The sequence below is a fragment of the Episyrphus balteatus genome, chromosome 4 (genome assembly GCF_945859705.1).
Source record: "Episyrphus balteatus chromosome 4, idEpiBalt1.1, whole genome shotgun sequence".
Taxonomy (NCBI): domain Eukaryota; kingdom Metazoa; phylum Arthropoda; class Insecta; order Diptera; family Syrphidae; genus Episyrphus; species Episyrphus balteatus.
In genome coordinates, this window is record NC_079137.1 from 75,835,038 (window position 1) to 75,858,661 (window position 23,624).

A 23,624-nucleotide genomic window follows, 5' to 3' on the forward strand; every position below is an offset into this window, starting at 1 on the left:
AAGGAACACACTTTTCTCTTCTTCACAATAAGGTTTTACATCATGGTAAACATTTTCATAAAGGTTTAACAACATACAAATGTATCTGTATCAAATGTGGCATTTTGCTTTAATATTATTTAAAGACAATTCCTCTCACATAACTAAAGTTAAAAAAGAAAACTCGATTAATAAGTATAAATTATTTTTGTACATCCTTTTTGCATTAATAAATTATTATTATTTATAATTAATCAAACTTCACGTGCGTGCTTTTGTAGGTTTTATTTTTTTTTCTCTTAATTGTTTTTAATTTTTTTGTTTGTCATCATATTTTATCACAATTATTATTAAAAAAAAAAAACAAAAAAACAAACAACACAGGAAATTAAAAAGAGTTCATTAATCAATTATATAAATATTTTTATATTTCATTTTAAATTTCACATTTTGTTGCTGCTACCCATTTTCTCTTTGACCCAACACTCTCCTGAACCCCGACAATTGTTTCGTTGTGGCATTCACAACTGGATATGTATTTGTAAACGCTACCGGAAAATCTGTCGGGGCCAGGAGTAACCCTCACGTCCGTACAAATTTGTACACAATCAGAAACACCAAAAAACTAACCACAACCAAAACAATGGCCGTTATAACTTTCGCAAAGGTATTTAGACCCGATTCATTTGGATTCAAAGGACGCGACGAACTTTGCGTCGCCGAACGACGTCGTTTTGTAGCTAAACCGCGTGCTAACGCCGGAAATGCTAGCGATTGCGTGAATGTCAGTTTGTGTATTGATTCACTTAGCGAATACGGTCCGACAGAACCACGGGCCGCCGCCCTCAACAAGGCATATTCAAGATCCAAGGCATCGAATAGGGAATACCGCGCGGTCATGGTCGACGATCGCCTGCGATCGCGTTCACGATCTGATTGAGGTTGCAGCCAGGGATCGGAGACGCGTTGCGAGGCCGCCGATGGAGTACCGCCAAGACTTACCGCCGCCACCGAGGTTAGCGACGATGTCGTACTCGAACTCGCCGTACACATGTGTATCGCGGTTGTCACAGTGACATTTTGGAATTCGGCAGCGTCTTCAAGTGACGTTGCGTCGGGTGACGTTTGCGCCGCATGATGCTGATTCATACGCAGGGCAAATAATCTGGCATGGTCGGGATGTAACAATGCACTGGATTTCCGACGTACATGCCCGATTGATAGGTTTGGGGAACCTAATGTGGGCGTTGTTACCGGTGAGGGGGAGGCAGAGCCGGTTGTAGAGGCTCCGGGTGGACAGGGCAGTGCATTTGGTGAGGGCGATGCCTGCACCGAATCGATTCCCGAATCAGCTGCATGGAGCGTATCACAGTACAGAGAGTTGCGTCGATTTGAGGGTGGCGTTGTGCGATTGCTGTGGGAGCCACCCGCAGCTGTCGTTGTGACAGCTGCCGTTGTTGTTGTTGACGTTTCGTTGATAACTGGGAATATGAAGCTTTGTCCGTCTGCTTCTCCACGAGGTGAGTCCTGTAAAAAATGAAGAAATTGTTATTTAATGTAAAGTTTGGTTGTGATGTGGAAAAGATGGTGGCCATCTGTCAAAAAACTGTTAAAATTTGACAGCTGACCAATCAGAAAGCTTAAATTAGAAAATTGACAAAAGGAAAGCTTATCAAGAATAATTGTAAGATCCATCAAAATGAACATTTAAAAAATTTATCATCACTCATGAGCGAAGTGAGTGACATCTGTGAGTGACAGTTGACTTTAACTGATTTTATTAAAAAAATGAATTATATGAATTTAATGGGCTTACCTGACTTGGCCACACCTGCAACAAAGGTAACGAACATGTTGGTTTATTCTGTTGTAGCAAATGATTACAATGATGGTTGAAACGTTGTGGGTCAATTGACGTTTTAACTCTGGTTGGACTCTCGTATCCGTTCGAGTCTTCTGATGATGTAGTTTTTGGCGACCGCCAGAATCTTTTTAGACGCAGGTCGCGCCTTTTTTCGTGTTTCTGTCAAAAAGAATGAAATTTTTTTTACAAACGCATAGTGTGACAGGGGCTTAATGAAATGTAAGAGAGAAAGAGTATAAAAAACTGTTGCACATCGTTATAATTCCACAGATTTTTTTTTAAAGCTCTTTACGATGGATATTAGATGAAACGAAGCGTGTGAACTAATGGAAACATTTATTATTTATTTGCTTGTGGTGGTCTAGTTATCTAGTTTTATGTGTATCCTAGCAATGTTTTTCTAAAATTCACAAAAAACACACATATTTACACTCTGACCATGACAAAGAATAAATTTGCTATTCACAGCAGGATAATTGATGCTACAGCTACAGAGACGTAGAGTAGCGATTAATAGGGTTATCTCCTGGAAGGACATACAAACAATAAGTGCTTTATGTTTGTGGTGATGGTTTCTCACTCTCACTCTATATGCAATTTACGGTTAGTTTTTTTTTTTATGAAACTCACGTATTATAAAGTTGTTGATGTCATCATCCGATGAATGTGCAAAAGTGCGGAAATTCCACGAAATGAATTAAGTGCAATTTATGGAAAGAATTTTTATTATTATTTTTTTTTTTTTCAGTTTTGAGGCTTTGGGGAGTGAAGTGATTTATGATAATAGTGGTAAATCTTTTTTTTTTTTGAGAATTTAAAATTATAATGTTTTTTAAACTTAAGTTGAGTAAAGTATTTTTTAATTTAAATTTGGTTTATTTGTCATAATTAATATTTATAGTTATAGGAACTTACTATTTGTTTTTTTTTTTTTTTTTTTTTTTTTTTTTTAACAGAATGCAAAAAAACTACCTTTGCAATGAAAAAAAAATATTTTCTGAAATCCGTTGAGTCATTTAAAATACAACATTTTTAAATCCGGTAAATTTTTTTTGAAGTTAAAGCAATTGAAATCTATAATCACCGCGCATAAAAGCTTAGGATTAGTCAAATGAAAATGTATTAAAAATTTGAGTGGCTTTCGATAAATCTAAGTCCTTTGACTCTATCAAGTGCATTTTAACCACAAACAAGCTAACAACGTCATTTAAACATCGACCTTGACTTATGGCACATGGATCTAAGTATTTTTCGATACAGCACTCATGGAACTAAAACCAAGGCAGCCGGACTTCCCTGAAAAAAAGTTTTTGCTGAAATAATACTTTATAGTTTTACCAAGTTCCGGGGATAGTTAAAATAAAATTTCATATTTGTTATCTACATCAACCCATATGTATGTAGGTCTCATTCGTATCGATGTTGGGGTCGAACTACGGCATACGCTCGTTAACGTTTTGACTATTGCTCTCTCTATTTAATCAGAAGAAAATGATAGAGACATAATGCGTCAATACGTTAACGAACGTAAGCCGTTAGCCGTAGTTGGACCCCTGATCTGGATCACGAGGAAAATAAAAAACAGCTAATATCGCATAGTGGTGGAGAAATAATTTTATGACCCTGTTTCTCGTAAATTTAATAAAATGTTAAAGACAAGTAAGTTTCTTTTGATTTCCGCGATTCGAATCTTGTTTTTCATTTTACTACGCCAACATTCCCTATTTTAGTTTTTTTTTTTATTTAACAACTGGCGCCCAATGCTTGAAGAGTTCTTATAGAATGGGTTGCTTCTTCATACTTAAAGCTTATATCTTTCTTTAGTTGTTAAGTGCAATCTCTTCATTTAATGTAAAAATACAAAATTTATCCATTTTACGCCTACAAATCAAATGGGTTTTATTCAGTATTACTTGCAACCTAAATTAAGAGATAAGGATTTCAATTCTTTCGAGCTTATTATCGGCAGTAACTTGACATCTCTCGGACGCTCGGTGTAGGCAGTAGAGGTCGCCTGGTGTTTTTGCATTTGCTTGTACCAGGAGTTTTTAGGCCTAACCTTTCCTTTTACTTCGTGTTGGAATATTGTATGATATTGGCTTTTTGACGGGTTTTTAGGATCTCTCCTTTAAACATGGCAATACCAACTGAGTTGGTCGTGTTCAATTTTTTGGAAGATGTTATTTTTAACATAAAGGCTTCATCGGATCTTCGTACTTCTAATTCTATCAAGCTTTGTAACTCCTGCTGTTATAAGAAGCATCTTTATCTCAGCTGCCGTTAACTTACTCTCATACTTTTTGTATATTGTGCAACATTCTGAACCGTATGTGAGTGCTGGTCGCACTCACTCACTCAGCCTTTCTTTCAGCTTAGGGGGCATTTTTCCAGAAAATGGTCAGCATAGGTATTCTGTCTTTTTCGGGCTTACGCGGTACCGACTTCCTTCAAGAACATCCACCCATACATCAAGTGCTCGTTGCATCGATATCGGGTCTTCACTTATGATGGCTCCATCATCAGCAAAGAATAACTACATCCAAAAATGCCCTACAATCAGAAATGCTTTACCTTCAAAAATGAACTACCTTCAAAAATACCCTTAAAAAAATGCAGTACCCTCAAAAATGATCTAACTTTAAAAATTCCCTTCCTTAAAAATGCCCTAACTTAAAACATGCCCGAACTATGAAAATGTCCTTCTTACAAAAAACGCTTTAGCTTTTAAAGTGCCCTAACTTCAATAAGGCTGCACTTAAGAAAATGTTCTTTCTTCAAAAAAGCTCTAGCTTTAAAAATGCCCAACTTATAAAGATGCCGTTCCTTCAAAATTGATCTTGCTTTAAAAGTTCCCTGCCTCAAAAATGCACTACTTTCAAAATGTCCTATTTGTGAAAAAGTTCGACCTTCAAAAATGACCCTCTTTTAAAAATGCCCTACTTATAAAAAAGGTGTTATATTTCTCCTCTATGAAATTATAATACTGCTAATAACTGAAGATATCTCAGACAATACAAAAAATATCGGAAAGATTTAAACAGTTTTTGACAGAAGACATTTTTTTTTAAAGAAACCGGTACTTTAAAACATAACCTCAAAAACAGTAAAAATGCCTTTTTTGCATTATCCCAACGCAGAGTTAATATTTCAAAAAAGGAAAAGTGACTAAATTTTTCTTAGATTTCGGATTCGAGTTCAGCACAAAAGTCTCAGATACAAAATAAAAGTTTAATGATGTTAACTTTCTCAAAAACAAATCATTCTTTTATATTGGAAAAATGATAATTTTCAATTGATTTTTAAGGTCTAAAAATTCCACCAAGAGAAGAGTTACTATTGTCAAAAATTATTTGAGTAGACTCGAAGATAAAACCGAAAACCAAGTGCAGATTTTTATCAAAAAAAGGTTTAAATTGGCTGTATATTGTGCTCTATTGGGATTTCAAGAAAAAAAAAAAAAAAAAACAATGAAACTAAATTAGGCACTAAAGCAATTGCTAAAATCCTAGTAATGTCAATTTTCAACTGAATTGAGTATAGAAAAAGATATTAAGGCCATTTCAGGAAAATAATAATACATGTGGTTTTGATAAAAAAAAACCTAGACCTTTTAAGATCAAGAATTTCAAGAATACTGTTTTTAACTACATTTTTTCTACTTTTTTTTATCGATTTAAGTTATACACTCTTAAAAGAAAATGTATTTTTTAATTTTTATATGTATAATTTATACACACTTTAATTATTTTTAAATTCAACGAGGTACGAGGTACTTTTTATGACAATAGGTTGAGAACTTACTGAGAAAAAAAAATATTAAACGATTATCTACTAATGCCCTACCTGATGAGACTGTTGCCCTACCTTAAATTCAACACTGTCTACGGGCCTGGCTATATGACGGGCCATCACTATTCCATCGTTAAGATATTTCGAAAACTTCTATATCTGTCTATATCTCGCATTTCATTCTTTTTCTTTATATTTGTTTGCCGAAACTAGTTTGATTTAGGTTTTTAAGTCAAATGGCGCCCAACGTAAGATTTCTATCAAACTCGTGGTTGAATTAACATCCAACTTGAATCTAGTTTAGGGTACATAGTAATTTTTACATCTAATTAATAGCACACACTTCATCTGGAATAAGGTCAGCTGCAACAGAATTTAATTAATTTATAAAGCTGTAAACTATTTTATAAGATATTACATCTTAAATAATCAAATAAAAATAATAAAAAAAAATAATAAATCCTTAGGTTATTAATTATTTCACTTCTATTCTTTTTTTAAGATCTTCTTTTATCTATAAAACATTTTACTGTAGTGTTTTTGTCTCACCTAAATGGCGCCCATCAGCTATTTAAGATCTATTCTTGATCCAAAAAACATTGAATATTATGTGTTTTATTTTAATTTGAGACTACTCTTGCTTATTGTTTGTATTTGTATATACACTTCGAATGGCACAAAAACGTACATGCATATACTATTAGTTTAGGTTAGACAGTCTTAAATGGCTTGATATGACAGTTTTTCTAATCCATTTCAATTCTTTTTACTACTAAATTTTTTTATTTAAATATTTTTTTTTTTTATTTAAATGAAGTTCATCATTCATTATTTAAATTTATCTAGAATTTTCAATCTATTTTCGATTTTATTGTCTAATGTAACTTGGATGGTCCGAGTTTACAAGAATTAAGGGATATTTATGAACTTTCTGACAAAGAAATAAAATGATTGCAAGAATTCAATTCAAAACCACAAATTTAAATTTTCAATCATAATGTAGGTAGATTATTGCCAACTGTGACACTCCGTATTCCTTACCAAAATCTCAATAATCAAGAACAGATATAATTCTCAGAATAAACCCATTACTACTGTCAATATTCCTATTAAGTGTTTAATACCCATTTGAATAGTTTTAATAAGTTTCCAATTAATATCAATTACTAGAAAACACTTTTCTCCTTTTTGATTAAAACACTATCACCAACAGTGTTACTCAAAGAAACTTTTCAATAAACTTAGTTATACTCGAATTAATTCAGAATTCAATAAACTTTTCATTTTCCATCTTTCAAAAACTATTATACACCGTAAACCGCAAGAAAAACTTTTTCTTCCTTACCACCAAATCAACCGTACGATTTCTGTATAATCCGTTAAAACTTTCTTTTTTACCATCTTTAATATTGAACTAGTATCCTTTTACGGTTTTCGTTTTTCCTATGAAAAAAACACCTTTAACTCGTTTCTTATCCAATAAAATGATTACAAAATGGCGATGAAAAACATAATAACAAAGAAAGTTCTACGTAAGTTGGTGTCTCTTCTTCGGTTTAACCATTTTGCAACCTTCATCAACAAACACGATCTGCTTTGTAACGTTTCAACTTAAAAAGAGAGTAAATAGTAAAATTACAACAGGAAGAACAAAAAACTTTGTCCTTCCAAGTCTAAATGACTTGAAGTTTATTTCGTAATTTTTTTCCTTCTTTTTGCCTGTCCATCATCAAAACAAGGTAAAAAACAGAAAGAGAGAGAGAGATGAAAAAAAGTTTAATAAATTTTCATCGAATGCAACTCACGGCACAAAATAAAGTTTCAATATGATTTTTTTTTTTTTTTTTGAAAATAATCGATTTCCGGTTGAAATAACAAAAATACTTATAAACTTTTTCAAACATGGCGAGGCGATTCCGATTTCCATCATCATCATTGAATGAATGGATGTGGGCTGGGCTTTAGGGATGCGTTCGTAGGGTTGAGTTTTGAATTTTTATTCGAATTGAAATTGCGTTGTTGAACTTGCATATAGAGTAAGCATATATGGAAAATTGAATGTTTAACAAGTGGCGTGTAAATATTTTGATTTCATTGGAATTTTCTATTTTATTTGACTATTTTATACGAGGTAAAACAAAAAAAGTCAAGTTGAGGTAAGTTTGAGGTGATTAAAAAACTCAAATAAAAACCGAATTAGTTGACCTTAATTTGAAATTGACTACCACACAAAAAGTTCGTTAAAATAATTATTTGTTTTTTTTTTGTGGTTTTTTATAACAAAAAATGTTAAAAAATCCACTCAAACAAATGGAATGAAAATGTATTCAACTGTTTTTTGTACTAAGTCATTTTTATAAAATCTACCGGACAACAGGTAAAAATTTCATTATTATTATTTTTCAAAACAATTGAAGTGCGTACCATTACAACAATGGGAAGCTCTTGATAGTTTTTATTCTCCTACGTAGACATCATAGAGTATAGAGGATTGCACTATTTTCATATCCTTTTTTTATAAAGCGTGTGCCATGCTATTCAAAGTTTTTTTTTTTTTTTTTGCATGATAGAATGTAATGGATAGTTGTTTGTTTGTTGAATAGGAAGATGATGATAAACTTTGGGTATTCTTCTTGCTTTTTGTTTTGTGTGTTGTAAATTGTTGGATGATTTATAAAATACAAAAAGAAAATGTAGAAAATTCTTGTAAAACTTACCTGCATTTTGACTGAATTTATTTCTATGTAATTTTCTCATCCCCAGTCTTCTATTGTTACGTCAAGTTTTCTAGGAAATGTAGACAAACAGGACAATTCTGTAAAGAAAATTGATGTCTTTTGTTAATATTATAATTGGCATTTAAAATGTAAATTAGGTATAAAAGGGAAAAGTGAATTATACTAGTTTATACCAATTAATAAAAAATTAAACATGTACTTGACAACAGTACTTAATAAATAATAATACAAAAGCACGATAATTTCCTTTAACATATGTACTTTTGGATGATATGGTAGAATTTAATATATTTATACCATTCAGATTTACATAGCTAACTTCTGTTCTATTTAAAATATTTAACATGAAAGATAATTCAATTCATAATAGCAATAATATTAATCTCATTATATATTTAAATTAATTTTTTAAGGTGCATTATACCAGTTTATACCAATCAAGCCAAGCATTCACTTAGATAGAATTTTATTTTCCAGAGATATTTAACCTATAATTTATTTTTTTTTTCAAGAGAATAATTTTAATGGCAGTGTTTTCTACGTTTATACCACTCAGAAACGGATAACCAATCTCCCCATGATTTCAATAAGCAAATGGCTAAGTTTCATAAAAGAAAATATTTTAATATTCGAAACATTTTTAGAGATAAGTTAATTCTCAAGCGTATTATGTAATTTTATACCAATTAAAAACCTAAGTTATAATTTTATTTTCTATAAAAAAACTAAGCAATAATTTATTATTTTGAAGAGAATAATGATGATTGAAATGTTTTCTATATTTATACGAGTCAGAAACAGATAGCCAATCTCTTCATGAATATATACCAGTCAGGTTTGTATAGTTAATTTCTTTTCTGTCTAAAACATTTTTGAGTGAAAAATAATAATAAATCACAGAAGTAACCATTTTAATCTCATAAAATGTTTAGAATTTATTTTATTATACCAGTTTATTCCAATAAATGAATGAAAAACCGAACATTCACTTTGGTAGATTTTTATTTTCCAAAAACCATGAACCCATAAATTTATGATCTTCAAGAGAATAATGGTGATAAAAGTGTTTTCTTATACTAGTGAGAAATGGATATACAATTCTTATATATGTAAGTAACCTTTAGAAAATAAATGTATGGAGGGCATGTTTCATTAAAATAATTAATTATTTTAACATGGTGGACATATTAATAAAATTGAATTCTGAAGGGTATTAAGTCATTTTATACCATTTAAAAACCTAGAAATATTTCTTACATTGCAATGAAAACTATAGTACAAAATAAGTTGCTCTAAAACGATTCCTTGCAACACAATGAACGATGAAGGGAGCGTGGATTTTTCCACTGTTTAGTGTTTATACCATTCATTTGATCTTAACTTTTTCTTAGAATGTTTTTGGTCTATGAGATAATTTGTTAATGGTTAAAAAAAATCACACACACATTTTAATTGTTTATCACTTTTGTACTTCGGGATTGTGTTGCAAAAGATTATACCAATCATTTAATTGGTCGTGAATATATTAAACATCCTTAGTTTATACCAATCAAAAATTGAACTTAAAAAACAATAAATATGATTATACTACTCGGAACGACAAAACATTCAGTCAGTTTTTATTGTATTTGCATGATAGACCAGTTTATACCAACTGACGATTTCATAGAACTAAGAAGAGTACTGCTTTTGAAGGTTTATTTATATAATACCAGATTATACCAATCATAAGAGCTCTAAAGGATCATGGGATAATCTAATAAAAGAATATATTTAACACAAACGTTTTTAAAATACTTGCATACAAAAAGTTTTTTTTTTCAATTATACCAGTCAGTTAAAGTGTCTAAGTTTCATTTTCTGGTCTAAAATATTAATATTTATTTTTTTTTTAATAAAACAATCTCATAAATCATAATAATAAAGGCCATTTTTCAAACAGAGCTAGAGCTTTATACCAGTCGGGAAGATAAATGAACACCGAAAGGATTCTTGAGTTGAGATCCTAAAACTTGCAAATAAAGTTTAAGGTGAAACTTCTTCTTCATTTAACTGAGCTAAAATTAGTGAGTGATCTAACGCATCACTGAACAACTTGACCTTTGATGTTAATTTCTTACGTAAAGGCTTAACCAATGCTGTAAGCAGTCCCAAAAAACTTGACAATTCAGTTGAGTAAAAGCGTTTGCGAAGGTTAATATTCACATATCAAAAGTTTCTGATGTGATTTCGCTGATTTATATGAGTGCAAATGTTGCTAAAACTTGTATCAATATTTGAAAGCACCTATTACATCTTAAAAAACCCTTTATTTGCACCTCCCTCTGAGTCATTAAATCATTAAGAAAAAATATGTGTCAAACCTTTTAGGACTACTTAATAATTCATATATATTTCACGCACGTCTATAGCCATAATGACACTTCAGATAATTAAATCCAATTATCTTTAAACCCATTCAATAATTCATCTAATTAATAATTCAATGATCAACATATCAAAAAGTAAATATTTTTTGTTAAAAAAAAAAACAAAAACCAATAAACCAACACCAACTTTTCACTCCTTTTTTTGTTTCATTTCCAAAAATGAAAACGAGAACTTATTTCCTGACCGGAAAATTAATTTACCCAAAAAAAAAAAACAGAAATTCACCAAACTTTTTTGGGAATGATTGTGCATTCATTTGGAAATAGCCAACGATTTCGATTTTCCACAGAGACAAAAACACAGTCAAACGAAAGAGAAAGAAGATTGAAATTAAAATAATTACAATACTCAATTCGAAAACAATTCAATGGAAAACTTTAACTGCTATCGTTTATACAGTTCATTAGTTACACTTAATCTCAGTAAAAGATATAGTAGTTAGTTATATAGTCCTAGCCCTCTGTTGTTATTACTCATTCCTCCTACTCATCATATAGTATAGACATATCCCTGTGGAAAATTCAACAAAATACTGATGATGTGGTAGTCTGGTTAGCCATCACTTCAAATGTTCTCTCTGTTGAAAACCATTTGATTTATTAACTCAACAAATAAAATTCCCCATCGGGCAAATATATATGTACGATTGGTTGTAATGATGAAAATAATCCTTAATAGGTGAAGGATTTATTTTATTTTTACTTGTTCTTCAGTAATCTGTAGAAATGGAAAGGAATCAAACAGTCTCGGAGCTTAGTTTTTTTTTTTTTGTTGCAGGGACTTATGACTTATGATTGAAGTTGTTGGCAATGTGTAGAAGTCTTGAGTTCTTAGCAACTTATTTAATACTTTAAGGTTGGCATAAATTTTCATTCAAATTCATACAAAATTCCCGAAAAATCATTGCGGGAACGCTCTCATAACTCAAAAGTTGATATTCAAGAATTCATAAACATTGAAATTAACTAATTCCGATTAAAGAATGTTAACTACTTTGAAAACATTTGTTTCTTTTTAAATAAAGTTATTCTAAGAAAATTTCAGTCATTTTGGGAACGCAAAATAAAAATAAAAAAGCCTTTTTGGATCCAAAAAGTATGATTTTTATCCAATAAAAGGCTGACACAGATTTTTGTTAAGACTCTTTTCTTTAAAAAAAAAAAAATATTTTATGCAAAGTCTAAAGCACTTGGTAACACTACTCAAATGCTTGTAACTGTAAAATCATTCAACTGTATAATATTTTATAGAATTTAAGGCTAAAATAGACCACCAGATTTTAGAATTCTTAGCTGTCATCCCTAAAATACAAAAAAAGGACTTGGCAACCCTTCTTAAATGCCGAAAAGTCAAAATATAAAATATTTGATACAGTTAAAGGGTAAAATAGAAATAGACATTACAGATTTTAGGTGAAACCCTTTTCTATCTGCAGAATTTCAAGTGCAATTTCTGAATATGAGGAAGTACTCGGCAGCCCATCTCAAATGTTTGAAAACACCAAAAGCTAAAATGTTTGATATTTGTAAGTGTTAAAGTCTAAAATACACATCAGATTTTAAATGAGATCCGCTTCAATCTAAAAAACATCAAGTATCATTACTGATACAGAGAAGTCCTCGGCAACCCTACTTAAATGCTGGAAAAACACCAAAAACACTTATTTTACAGCTGAAATGTAAGATATCTGATAGAGTTTAAGGCTACAATAGCCATAATATTTAAGGTGATACTCTGTTTTATAAAGAAATTGCAGCTGCAATCTTTGAAATACCAGCGTCCTCGGCAACCCTACTCAAAAGCTTAAAAATGCTTATTTTTTTTTTTAGAAAAAATGAATGATATTTGAGAGAGTTAAAGCCTAAAGTATATAAAGTCAGACCTTCTTCTAACGAAAAAAAAAAATATCGGCTTCCATATCTAAAATAAGACCAAGTTTGGCAACCCTAAGACCGTTTAGTTTTATGTTAAGCATTTTTAACTTTTCCATATCTAACCAAACTAAATACTACAAACAAGACTAATTTTCTTTGGAATAGGGTTACCATGTTGAAGTACACATTTTACAAGTGGCAACCCTATTTTTTATTTTGAATACCAAGTTATCATCTTTAGTTGAAATCATTTTTAATCTCTACCCTTATGAGCTACATAAGTAACTCGACAGTCAGATTTCCGACACAAAAATGGAGTTAAAATGCAGAAGGTTATGTCAAATTACGTTTTGTAGTTTACAATTCACATCCAGTTTAAACAAATAATTATTTTAAATCAGCAAAATACTAGTTTTTCTGATTTTACTTTGGCTTTGAACCTTAGAAAATTAAGTCACGAAAAAATTCAAACAAAACCTTCAAATGGAAGGATTTCATCTATCAGCTATGATGGATTAAAAATATTCAAGTGGAGTTTTGAATAAATTGTTGTGATAAAAACAAAAGTTGCCAAAACACCTTGTTTTGTTTGTAATAGTGTTTCCTTGAGAAATAATGAACTTACTCTTTTTCTAAAATTGTAACTTGTGTTATAACCCCTTTAGCCCCTTCACCGGTTACTAACCTGAAACTCAAACAGAAAATGAAAAGTCAAAGGCCGTCTTACTATCCAGAATATATGTGTGTGCATTGTGTTGTGAATGGAATGGAAAAAGCTATCAATCAATTATATCAGAAAATTGCTCGTCTTGTTACCTGATGAAATTAAAGTAACTTGTTCTTGCTTCGAAATGTTCCTTTTCTTTGGTATATCAAGAAAGTAGAAATTTGAGAATTGTTCTACAAGTCATTTGATGTAATTGGAGTTATTTTTCACTCATTGTTCAAAATGGATTTGTTTTGTTTGTTTGCAAATTAAAACGAAGAAAAGGAAACGTGGGGAATACTAAAAGCAAGTTAAACGGATAAAACAATTTTATATTTAATCCTGGGATAAGAAAAATATTTTGGTGACATTTTTTTCGGAATGGCTTTGTTTTTCAGGTTTGTTAAAAAATAATTTTTGGCTGAAATTGAAATAATTCGTTATAATTGGATTTTGTTGTCATCCTTGAAACTTTGCTTTTTTGCTACTCAAAGTATTAACTCACAATAAGAACTAAATTCTATTATATTAGCCAAAATGAAATAACTCACACTAAAATTGAGACTTTAATTCAATTTTATCAAACTTGCATTATTTTCTTGGAATTTAGCTTAAGCAAGGAGTTGATTTTAGAGCCCTTCAAATGATAAGCTCTGGCGCCCCTTAGTTTAGCTATATCAATAAATACTAATAAAAAATAATTAAAACACTAAAACAATTGGAATTTGAATGTTTTCATCAACTTTTCTTAAACTATTTGAGCACAGTAAATGTTTCAGACAAGGTTACGAAAAAAATGCTTGTGCATAAAAATAAATAGTTTCATTTTAAATCTTCAAAAACTAAAAAGGCTATTAATAAAATTGCAAAACCTTAAACAAAAATGTCTACTATTTGAATTTTCGTTCTTTAAATAAAATTTAAAGACCATAAACCTGATAGCTATAAGCTTTTAAGACAATAGCATCATTTCGTAAAACCTATAGCGCCTTTAAGCAATAATAATAATAATAATATCCAAACAAATGGGACTCTATATAGCAAAAGTTAAATAAGCAATAAATTTTTTGCCATCCTATCAATACTCCTGTTTATGCAATCTATAAAGTGTCTAAAAATCTCCATCGAAGACAAATAAGCTAACATTTTTTTGTGTGTGTTACTTTTTATAAATCCATACAAGCTTACTCTCGAGGGATTTTCTTGTTTTTTTTTAAAGAGCACATTAATGTCAACTCGTAAACTTATTTTTTTTTTTGTGTAGCATTATTTTTTATAGGAAAACGATATTAATACACAGAGAAATTCTATTTTATTTTATTGTTTTATGGTTTGAATTTCTAACCTTGGCTTTATCTGTCAACGCTATTGGTGTGGTGTGGATAAAAAGTCCCTTTTTTGGAAATTCACACACAGATGGTGCAGAGAGAAATTTAAAATTTACATAATGCTAGATATTTATATCTATGTGATTCGAAACTAGGTCCTTACAGTATCTCTTTCTGTCCTCAACAATTTGTCAAATACGAAATCTATTGGTAATAAATTGTCTGTATTTGTTTTGTAGTCCTTCTGGGAAGTTACGTATACACCATAGTGAACCAAAAAGATTTTGGAGTATTGTTGAAAAGTTTTGGGTGTCAATTATTTTATATATGTAGGAATGTTAAGAAAGTGTTGATATGAAAAGGTTTTCAAAAACAATTTATGGAGGTTGAAGTATATTCACCTAGTTTTCCTGGTAATTTCATTTTCTTCCAGATTTAGGATAAATGCTTTTCTTAACATTGGATAAGTTTAGCTTAAAAAAAAAGTCATGTGTGCAAATCACACGTGGTAGAAGTGAAACCTTAAAAAAAAATTTCTTGCAAAAAAATCTACCTATTTTTTATTCTATCTCCTTTAAATACATGTTTTTTATATGACAAACTATATTAATTTTATATCATCTGAAAGCTTATTGTTTCAGCTCGAAATATTTATATTGTCCATGTCTATACAACATCTACAAAATGAGCTTATTTTTTTCAAACCAAATCAATTTTCATCAAAAAAGCAAAAAAATCAACCTTTTTTCTCTTTTAACACCATTAAATATATATTTTTTTGAATGACAACCTATAGTAAATTTTATATCATCTGAAAGGTTATTTCACCTTTTATATGACGTATGAATCATATTTCTACCATGCCTAGAAAAATAATAAGAGTTTTTTAAAGCCAACTATGTCGAAATTTCAAGCTGAGATTACGGTACTTCCTACACTGGTCATCGTCAACAGATCTCCACAGGTGTTTTGAGGTATTTTTCAAGTTTTTCAATTTAAGATTGTGTAACTTGTAGAGCTTGTACAGTTAATTGTGATATATCAAATGAAAGGTTATGTTATCAGCATGCGTATTAAAGTTAAATCAAATTTGTATGTGCACTAGATCAAAAGATATAACGTGTGTAGAAAAAGAACATCTTTTTACCGTTATCTTGGAATTTTGAATATGAAATCAATTGAAATTTTGTATATATAGTTTATTTAATTACCTATCTACAGTACAAATTTGATTCATCTATCTATTAAAACAAAAAAGTTATAACAAGTTGAATGTTCGTGTCGCGTTTTCGTTTCATCTTGTTTCAAATCACTATGATACTAAAGAAGTTTTCACTTCAAAAAACATTTTCAACCGACTTTTTTAAATAGTCATTAAATTAAAGTTCACAGGAGCTGTATTCGAACTCTATTTTAAACAATGTTGTAGGTGCAAAATGTTGGATACATTTTTGTCATATTTTACATTTGGCTACTTTTGGGTAAACGAAATTAAGTAAGGGTCAGAATTTTTTTCTCAATAACCAAACCATATTGTAGATTTTTTAATGAAAAAAACATGGATATCGTAAATCAATATGAAAAGAGATTGAACTACTCTTTCAGTGAGAAAGGGCATCAATACAAACTATGTGCTTTTATAACAATTAAAAAATGTAAAGGGTGTGACCCTGTAAGAAAAAATGTATTTATAAAATATTTAAACTTTAAAAAAAAAATTAATATATTCAGTTTTCAAATATTTAATGACTATTTACACAATAAATATTTTGTTAGGGTCAGAAAACTTTGAAAACTTTAAAAATGTTAATTTTTCCCATCTTTTATTAAAAAATTCCTCTTGTTTTTAATTTTAAGATTGTGGTATATATAAAAATTAAGGTAATACGAAATTATTAAAGTAAAAAGTAGAATTATTTAAATACCATCATTCAATTTCTTGAATGCGACAAAGATTTATCAAATTTTCAAATGAAATTCTCTTCTGGTAGGTACATACGAAAACTTAAGCAAATCCAGTAAAAATAAAACGATTGGATCGCACGAACTTGCTCTTAGCGCTTGCTTAAATTTTTAAGACTTTTTATATAGAAATTTGGGAAATGTAGGTACTATGTATATTGTATATACATATGTAGGTGCAAAAAAAAAAAAAACAACCTAAAATTCGTAAAAAAAAAAAAAATAAAACAACATCTTTATTCAAATTGCCCTCCAAAACAAGTATGCAGTTTTTAAAGAAACTAATTTTTTATAAATAATTTTTTGAAAATAAAATTGGTATTCCATTTTGTAGAAATCACTCATCAAGATCTAAAAACAAAATTTCAATAAATACAATGTCCCATTTTCGAAAATTTCATTTTTCAAAAAAAAATTTTCATATTTTCTAAAATCCAAAATAGTATTTTTTTCGAAATATTATTTTTGGCTTATATTTGTGTTATATGAGTGCTTCTCCAAAAAACGTTTCGTTGAAATCGAATAAGCCGTTTCGGAGAATTTCGGATTTAAAAAAAAAAACGGTTCTGGCAGGTAAGGTTAATAATGATTTTCAAAAAAAAAAATTTAACTAAAAGATAGACCTTGTCTTAAAACTTACATTAAAATTTTTAAAACAAAATCGTTAGAGCTGTTTTTGAGCAATTTCAACTTTACTAAAATCGGTATATGAAAAGTACCGTTATTTTTGGTAAAAAAAAAATGAATTCCAAAAACCCCTCTGCTGGAGAGTATCCAAAAAATGGTACATACCAAATACAAATCAATCGGTCCATCCATTTAGGCCGTAGCTCCTTATACAGACAGACAGACAGTCGGACTTTCGGGACCCACTTTTTTGGCATTCTCCACCATCGTAATATCATGGAAAAATGTTATCTCAACTTTTTTTTTTTTGTACGAATGCAAAACTTGGTATTATAATACCTTTATCGCAAGTAAAAAATAAGCACGCCAGGAAGGTTGTGTAGGTACCAATTTTCTTTTATAATAAATATGTGATATGTAGCATGTAGGTACATTTTAATAAAAGTGTAAACACTTTCCTGTGCTGACCTCGAATCCAAAGGCAGCAAAATTCTATCACATCACGTTTTTTGAGATATTACCATGCCAAAACATCACAAGAATAGTGTTTTTGGAAGTTCAAAATTCGATATCTCAAAAACTTTGCACGTTAGAGCCATTCTAATGCTTGATTTCAAATTGGTTCATTAATGCCTAAGATATGGCCAATTATTTATAACTCTCTCTCTTCTTATATCTTTTTTTATAAACAATTGGTCATATCTCAGGCATTAATGAACCGAATTGAAAAATTCAAAGACTTTATTCTCTTGCTAGACAATCAATTATAATATTTGCTCCTTTTGTTTATAAAATTTCAGGAATTTGCAAAAACTAATATTGCAGCTAGATTTCTCATCCCCAAAAACCTATAAAAACACTCCCATATTGCGTTGATCTTAAAATCTATACTCAAAGTGGGTATGACGTTTAAGCTGAGTAAGGGTAAAGTTTTTTTTTTTTTCAAATTAATTCGAAAATATGAGTCATATAGAAAAATTTATTAAGGTCAAAGATCAAAAATTGCCGAGTTATCCAATATTTTTTCTTAAATCCGAGATAGCGGCCGTGGCTCAAGCTCGATTTTCCCGTTTTAAGCTCCTAATGATCCCCTCTACCGTTCTATCAAAAAAAATTTCACGATTAAATTTTTTCCATTTCAGCTTAATTTTTTGTAGAGTCGAACTGCATCCTGAGAAAAGTTTAATCACAATAGAACAGAAAACAACATTTGACAGTTTCACGAATCTTGTCAAAATCAAAAGCAATTCCCTAAAAAACCTTTTTCAACTATTCTACACAGCAAAAATTCCTCAATAAACAGCACAAAATTGTTACTTTTTCCATTTTAAAATCCAGAACAACTTTCGAATTCTTTCTTTTCATTCAGACATTTGTTTTTTTCCTACAATTTTTTTTTAGTTCTGTTTGTTATTGTGACATCTTTATGGCACATCTGTTGACACATCCAATGGTTGGCTGAAGCTATAGAGCCAGCTCATCCAGCAATGAAATTTCAAATTCACTATGTACAGTACACAGTTCCATAAATTCCAACTGATCTTCGCATATATTTCGTCGTCCTTCTTGTGTTCATAAATATTTCATTCATTTATCGACACAACAACAGTTGGTGTAATAAATTTGTCTACTTCATTCATCACACAGTTCTACATCCTCCTCACCAGGAGAGAGATAAGCTCGTAATTTTTTTGTCTGTTTTTTTTCTTGTCGTCCTAAAAGAATGATAGTGAATTGAATTTATGTCGAAGAGTGCTTCGAAATGTTCATCATCCAACCCAATTCTGAACACAGAAGTAAAATTCTGTTCGTTAGCTTCAATCAGTGGAACAGAAAAATATGTACAAAACAACGAAAAAAAAAGTAAACAAACAAAATCAAATAAATTCATCAAAGTATATTTCTAATCGTTTGCAGCAAAAATGCCATAATACCATTACACCTTACGTAACCTTTACTTTACTTTCTACGTACCGTTATCATCATCGTCGTTGTATACGTTGTCATTGTCGTTATCCTTGGGGCATTTTATTCCTCTGGATAGGGGAGAAGGGGGCAAAAAATTCCACATAAACATCATCAAAAAGAGAAAGCTTTTTGCAGAGACAAACAAAACAAAATAAAAATACAAAAAAAAAAGATAAACAACCAACTGGAGAAAGAAATATTATTAAAAGAAATGGCAAGCGACTCCTGAGGGTAAAAAATAATAAGAAAAACATAAAACATACGGAAGGCATTTCAAAGGAACCTCTTTTCTGGATATAGGATAGGAGAGAGATATGACGGTAGATGTGCTTGCGTTTGCTTTTATTAAAAATCGAAAAAAAATCTACGTTCTATCTCTCTTCAAAAAGATAACTCTTGTCTTCCTAACCTCTCGTATGTGTGGGGAATTCTACTATTTTTGATTTATTTGACATACCTAAAGTTTGTGAGGTTAGGTGTGCTCTGCTCGCACATCATCCATTTTGGGAGCTTAGCAAAGGATAAAAGTTAAAAATCACAGATAACCTCCTGTTTGACAAGGATTAAACCAAAAAAAAAGTAGGTAGAATAAGTTAACATAAACAGTTTTTAAAAGAAGTTGAAGAAAGTTAACTTTTTTTCCAGAGAATTAAAGAGGGTTAAAGAGAGGAAATTGGATATTCGGGTCAAGAGTTTAATGAAAGGTATTGAAAAAGGTCTCCAGACATAATGGCTTGGAAAACCTAAACCATATGTGAAGGCTAATCACAATAACAAAAGTCAAAAGGGTTTATTTTGTCTCTCTCCAAAAGATGATTTAAAAAGGGAACACACACTTTTGTGTTTGATTTTATTCCATCCGGAGACTTTTAAAATAGAATAAATTAAGGGTAGACGGTAGACGGTAGACGACTCTGATGCCTTTTTGATCAGGCAAAAGGCAACAACTAATGAAGACAAAAGAGTCTTTTGTCTGTGTGGAATTTATGTGAAGAGCATAGGTAAAGGCCTACACACGCAATTGAAGAAGAGACATACGGAAATTGTTTTGATTCCTTGAGGGTTTTGAGAAAAAAAAAAAAAAAAGATACGATAGATTAATGAAAGCTGATAATGGATTTTCGAGGAAATTTTGTATTTTCAAAGAAAATATGTGTGGATAGGGGAAGGAAGTTTCTATGGAAAATTTACATAAACGAAAACAGTCAATTACCGTCAGATAATTCGAATTCAAAGTGAATTAGTTTAAACGTCGTCATCTTTGTCAAAAATATGTGTTGCTATAGGAATATCTCCGTATTTGGCAAGAGTGGCTGACAGTTTTTTTTTCCACATAAAAATTAGATGATTTTCCGCTTAAATTAAATAGATTTCTTTTAAATTCTCGCATTCAAGAAATTAAAAAGATTCGTCCACTTAATTTAAGACGGAGTCATATTAGCAAAAAACCATGCAAAAATCCGCTTAATTTTATGTGCAATCCGCCTGTTTTAAGGTGGTCTTTTTTCTATGTAACTATTTAATTTCAAATTAAGTGAATTCAATGGGAGCTATTTTTGGGGAGAAAGAAAAAAAAAAGTGGACCTCAGTTTTGAAGCTTAAAAAAATTACATTTATGTTCTCCTTATTTGATTCAGCCTTGATTTTTCAATCGTCAGTTAGACAATAAGAAGAACAAATGACAATATAAAAAAAAAATCATGTGTGCAATTCACACGTGGTAGAAGTGAAACCTTAAAAAATCATTTTTCTTGAAAAAAAATTACACAATTAAAAAGATCACAAATTTTCCTAAAGAACAAAGCCGTACTTAAATGTTTACAATCCGCAAAAAGTATAAAAATAATTTATTCAAAACAATCATTTTTCATGAAAAAAAAATTATTTTTTTGTTCTAACACCATTAAATCTATTTTTTTTATGACAACTTATAATAAATTTTATATCATCTGAAAGCTTATTATTTCATCTTTTATATGACGCTTCAATCATATTTCAACGATGCCAACAAAAAAAGTAAGAATTTTTTAAAGCCAACCATGTAAAAATTTCAAACTGGAATTACACTGGTGCCTGGTCACCGGCAACAGTGTTTTGAGGTATTTTTTAAGTTTTTAAATTTAAGATTGTGTAACTTGCAGATCAAAAGATATAACGTGTTTAGAAAAAGAACATCTTTTCACCGTTTTGAATATGAAATCAATTAAAACTTTTTACAATTATAGTTTATTCTATTACCTATCCACAGTATAAATTTCATTCATCTTTCTATTAAAAATAAATTGCACGACTGGGGTCGCACGTACTTGCTCTTATGCTTAAAGTAACTATAATGTTAAAGCTTTTTATTCAAGAAATTTAAAATTTGATATTTTGAAGAAATTTCATAAGTAGTATAAAAAAATTAAATCTGTTTTTATAATTAATTAAACTCCGTTTTAAATTATCTTAAAAAAAAAACAAATATGCCATTTTATTTCTTGTATAAAAAGGTATTTTTAGAAAAAAATTTTCGAAAATTGTAGGAGCCGTTTTTTAAAAAAATAAATTTTTATGTATAAAAATTTTTTAACATTTTTCAAAAAAAAAGTTGGTATGCCATTTTGAAGAAATAATTAATTTACACATAAAAACTAAATTTCAAAATTTTTCATTGATCCGTTTTCAAAAAATTGATTTTTCAAAAAAAAATTTTGAAATATTTTTTAAAAATCCAAAATTGCGTTTTTTGAAAATTTTCTAAATTTTTAAGATTGTCTTTACTTACACACGTTTGTATAAAAATTTTCATTTAAATCGGGTTAATGTTGTACGAGATATTCAGAAACGAAAAAAAACCGTTCTATGACAGGTACCGTTAATAACGGTACAAAAAATATTTTTTTTATTTAAAAAGTTGGCTCTTATGTGTAGTACTACACACAAAAATTTTAATCAAAATCGTTAGAGCCGTTTTTGAAAAAAATTAACTTTTCTATTTCCGTTATATGGCAGGTACCGTTAGTTTTGGTCATAAAAAAAAAATTTCAATTTCCCCTCTAGGGAATCACCAAAAACTGCTAACTACCAAGTTTGAAGAAAAAAGACAGACAGACAGACAGACAGACAGACAGACAGACAGACAGAATTGCCGGACCCACTTTTTTGGCATTCTCCATCATCGTAATGTCATGTAAAATTGTTATCTCGAGTTCGATTTTTTTTACGAATCCTAAACATGCCCTATAGTACCTATATCGCAAGTAAAAAAAGTTATAATCAATTGATTTTTCCTGTCACTTTCGTTTCATCGTGTTTCAAATCACTACGATACTAAAGAAGTTTTCACTTCAAAAACTTTTATTTCTAGGAATAAGCCTTAACTGGGGTTTATTTGGCTATTGATAAATTGACTCTAAAATAAATTAAAATAAGCCACGGAAATAATTAGATATTGTCACAATTAGTGCACCAAGACTCTCTCGTTAAAGTCGTTTTTTACCAAAATAGTTTTTTATACATAAAAATGTTGAAATATTAGATTCAAATGTTATTTCAACATGATTATCTTTTAACATTTTTGACATAATTATGTATGTTTATACTTTGAGAAAAGTATGAATTCTTAGACCACTCATTGCATTATTATCGAAAAATACATTCAGCTAATTTAAAAATTGAAACATTTACATAATTTATTCACAAAATAACGACAATTCTGGACACTATTTCCCTCTTTCCTACCAAAAATAAAAAATTCAAAACAATCGATTTGATTCTCCACCAAAATGGCTTCCTTCCGATATAGAATGTTATAAAATTTTATTATAATGACAGCACACATCACAAGAAAAGATTAAAATCGTATATCGACCTTTCAGAATTTTTCAGAAGTCACAACACTATCACTCTCCTGAGTAAACGATAATTGGTTTCTTTTTTTTTTGCATTGAAAGACACAGACACAAAAAAAAAAAACAGATAACAGAAAATGGAAAACGGAAACGACCGGTAGTTCGCAATCTGCTATAGTTTCCGTTTTAACATGGAAACGAGTGACAGAAAAGAGCTTAAACAGACAAAAAAAAAAATAAATATCAATTTCTTTTTTTCTTTTTGTTAAAAGAAAGAAAAATAAAGTGACAGCATTAAAGAAGCCAGGAAATAACTAGATAATCTCTTTGAAACAACATTTCTTCTTGATTCTCATCTTATAAACCATCAACTTTATTGAATGTGTTTTGATTTTCAATACGTTTCGCTGGAATGGTTTTTCTACTCTTATCAAACCATTAACTTGTCATGTTCTACTTCATTTCGACACATAATCCTGGGATTCTGAATCCCAAACCATTATACTCCTGTCAATGGTTTTCAGCT

General features: G+C 30.0%; 1 protein-coding gene across 1 annotated transcript in view; it reads right to left on the reverse strand.

The window, feature by feature from the left end:
• Window positions 1-351: 351 nt before the first annotated feature.
• The window catches only part of LOC129919667 (uncharacterized), a 78,630-nt gene continuing 55,357 nt past the window's right edge, over window positions 352-23,624 (reverse strand). Inside the window, exons 2-4 of the mRNA XM_056000633.1 lie at window positions 8,350-8,447; window positions 1,796-2,002; window positions 352-1,506 (exon numbers count right to left, since the gene is read on the reverse strand). Of these exons, the coding sequence (XP_055856608.1) occupies window positions 562-1,506; window positions 1,796-2,002; window positions 8,350-8,355 (1,158 nt within the window). The 5' untranslated portion in view covers window positions 8,356-8,447 and the 3' untranslated portion in view covers window positions 352-561. The remainder of the gene's footprint in view (window positions 1,507-1,795; window positions 2,003-8,349; window positions 8,448-23,624) is intronic.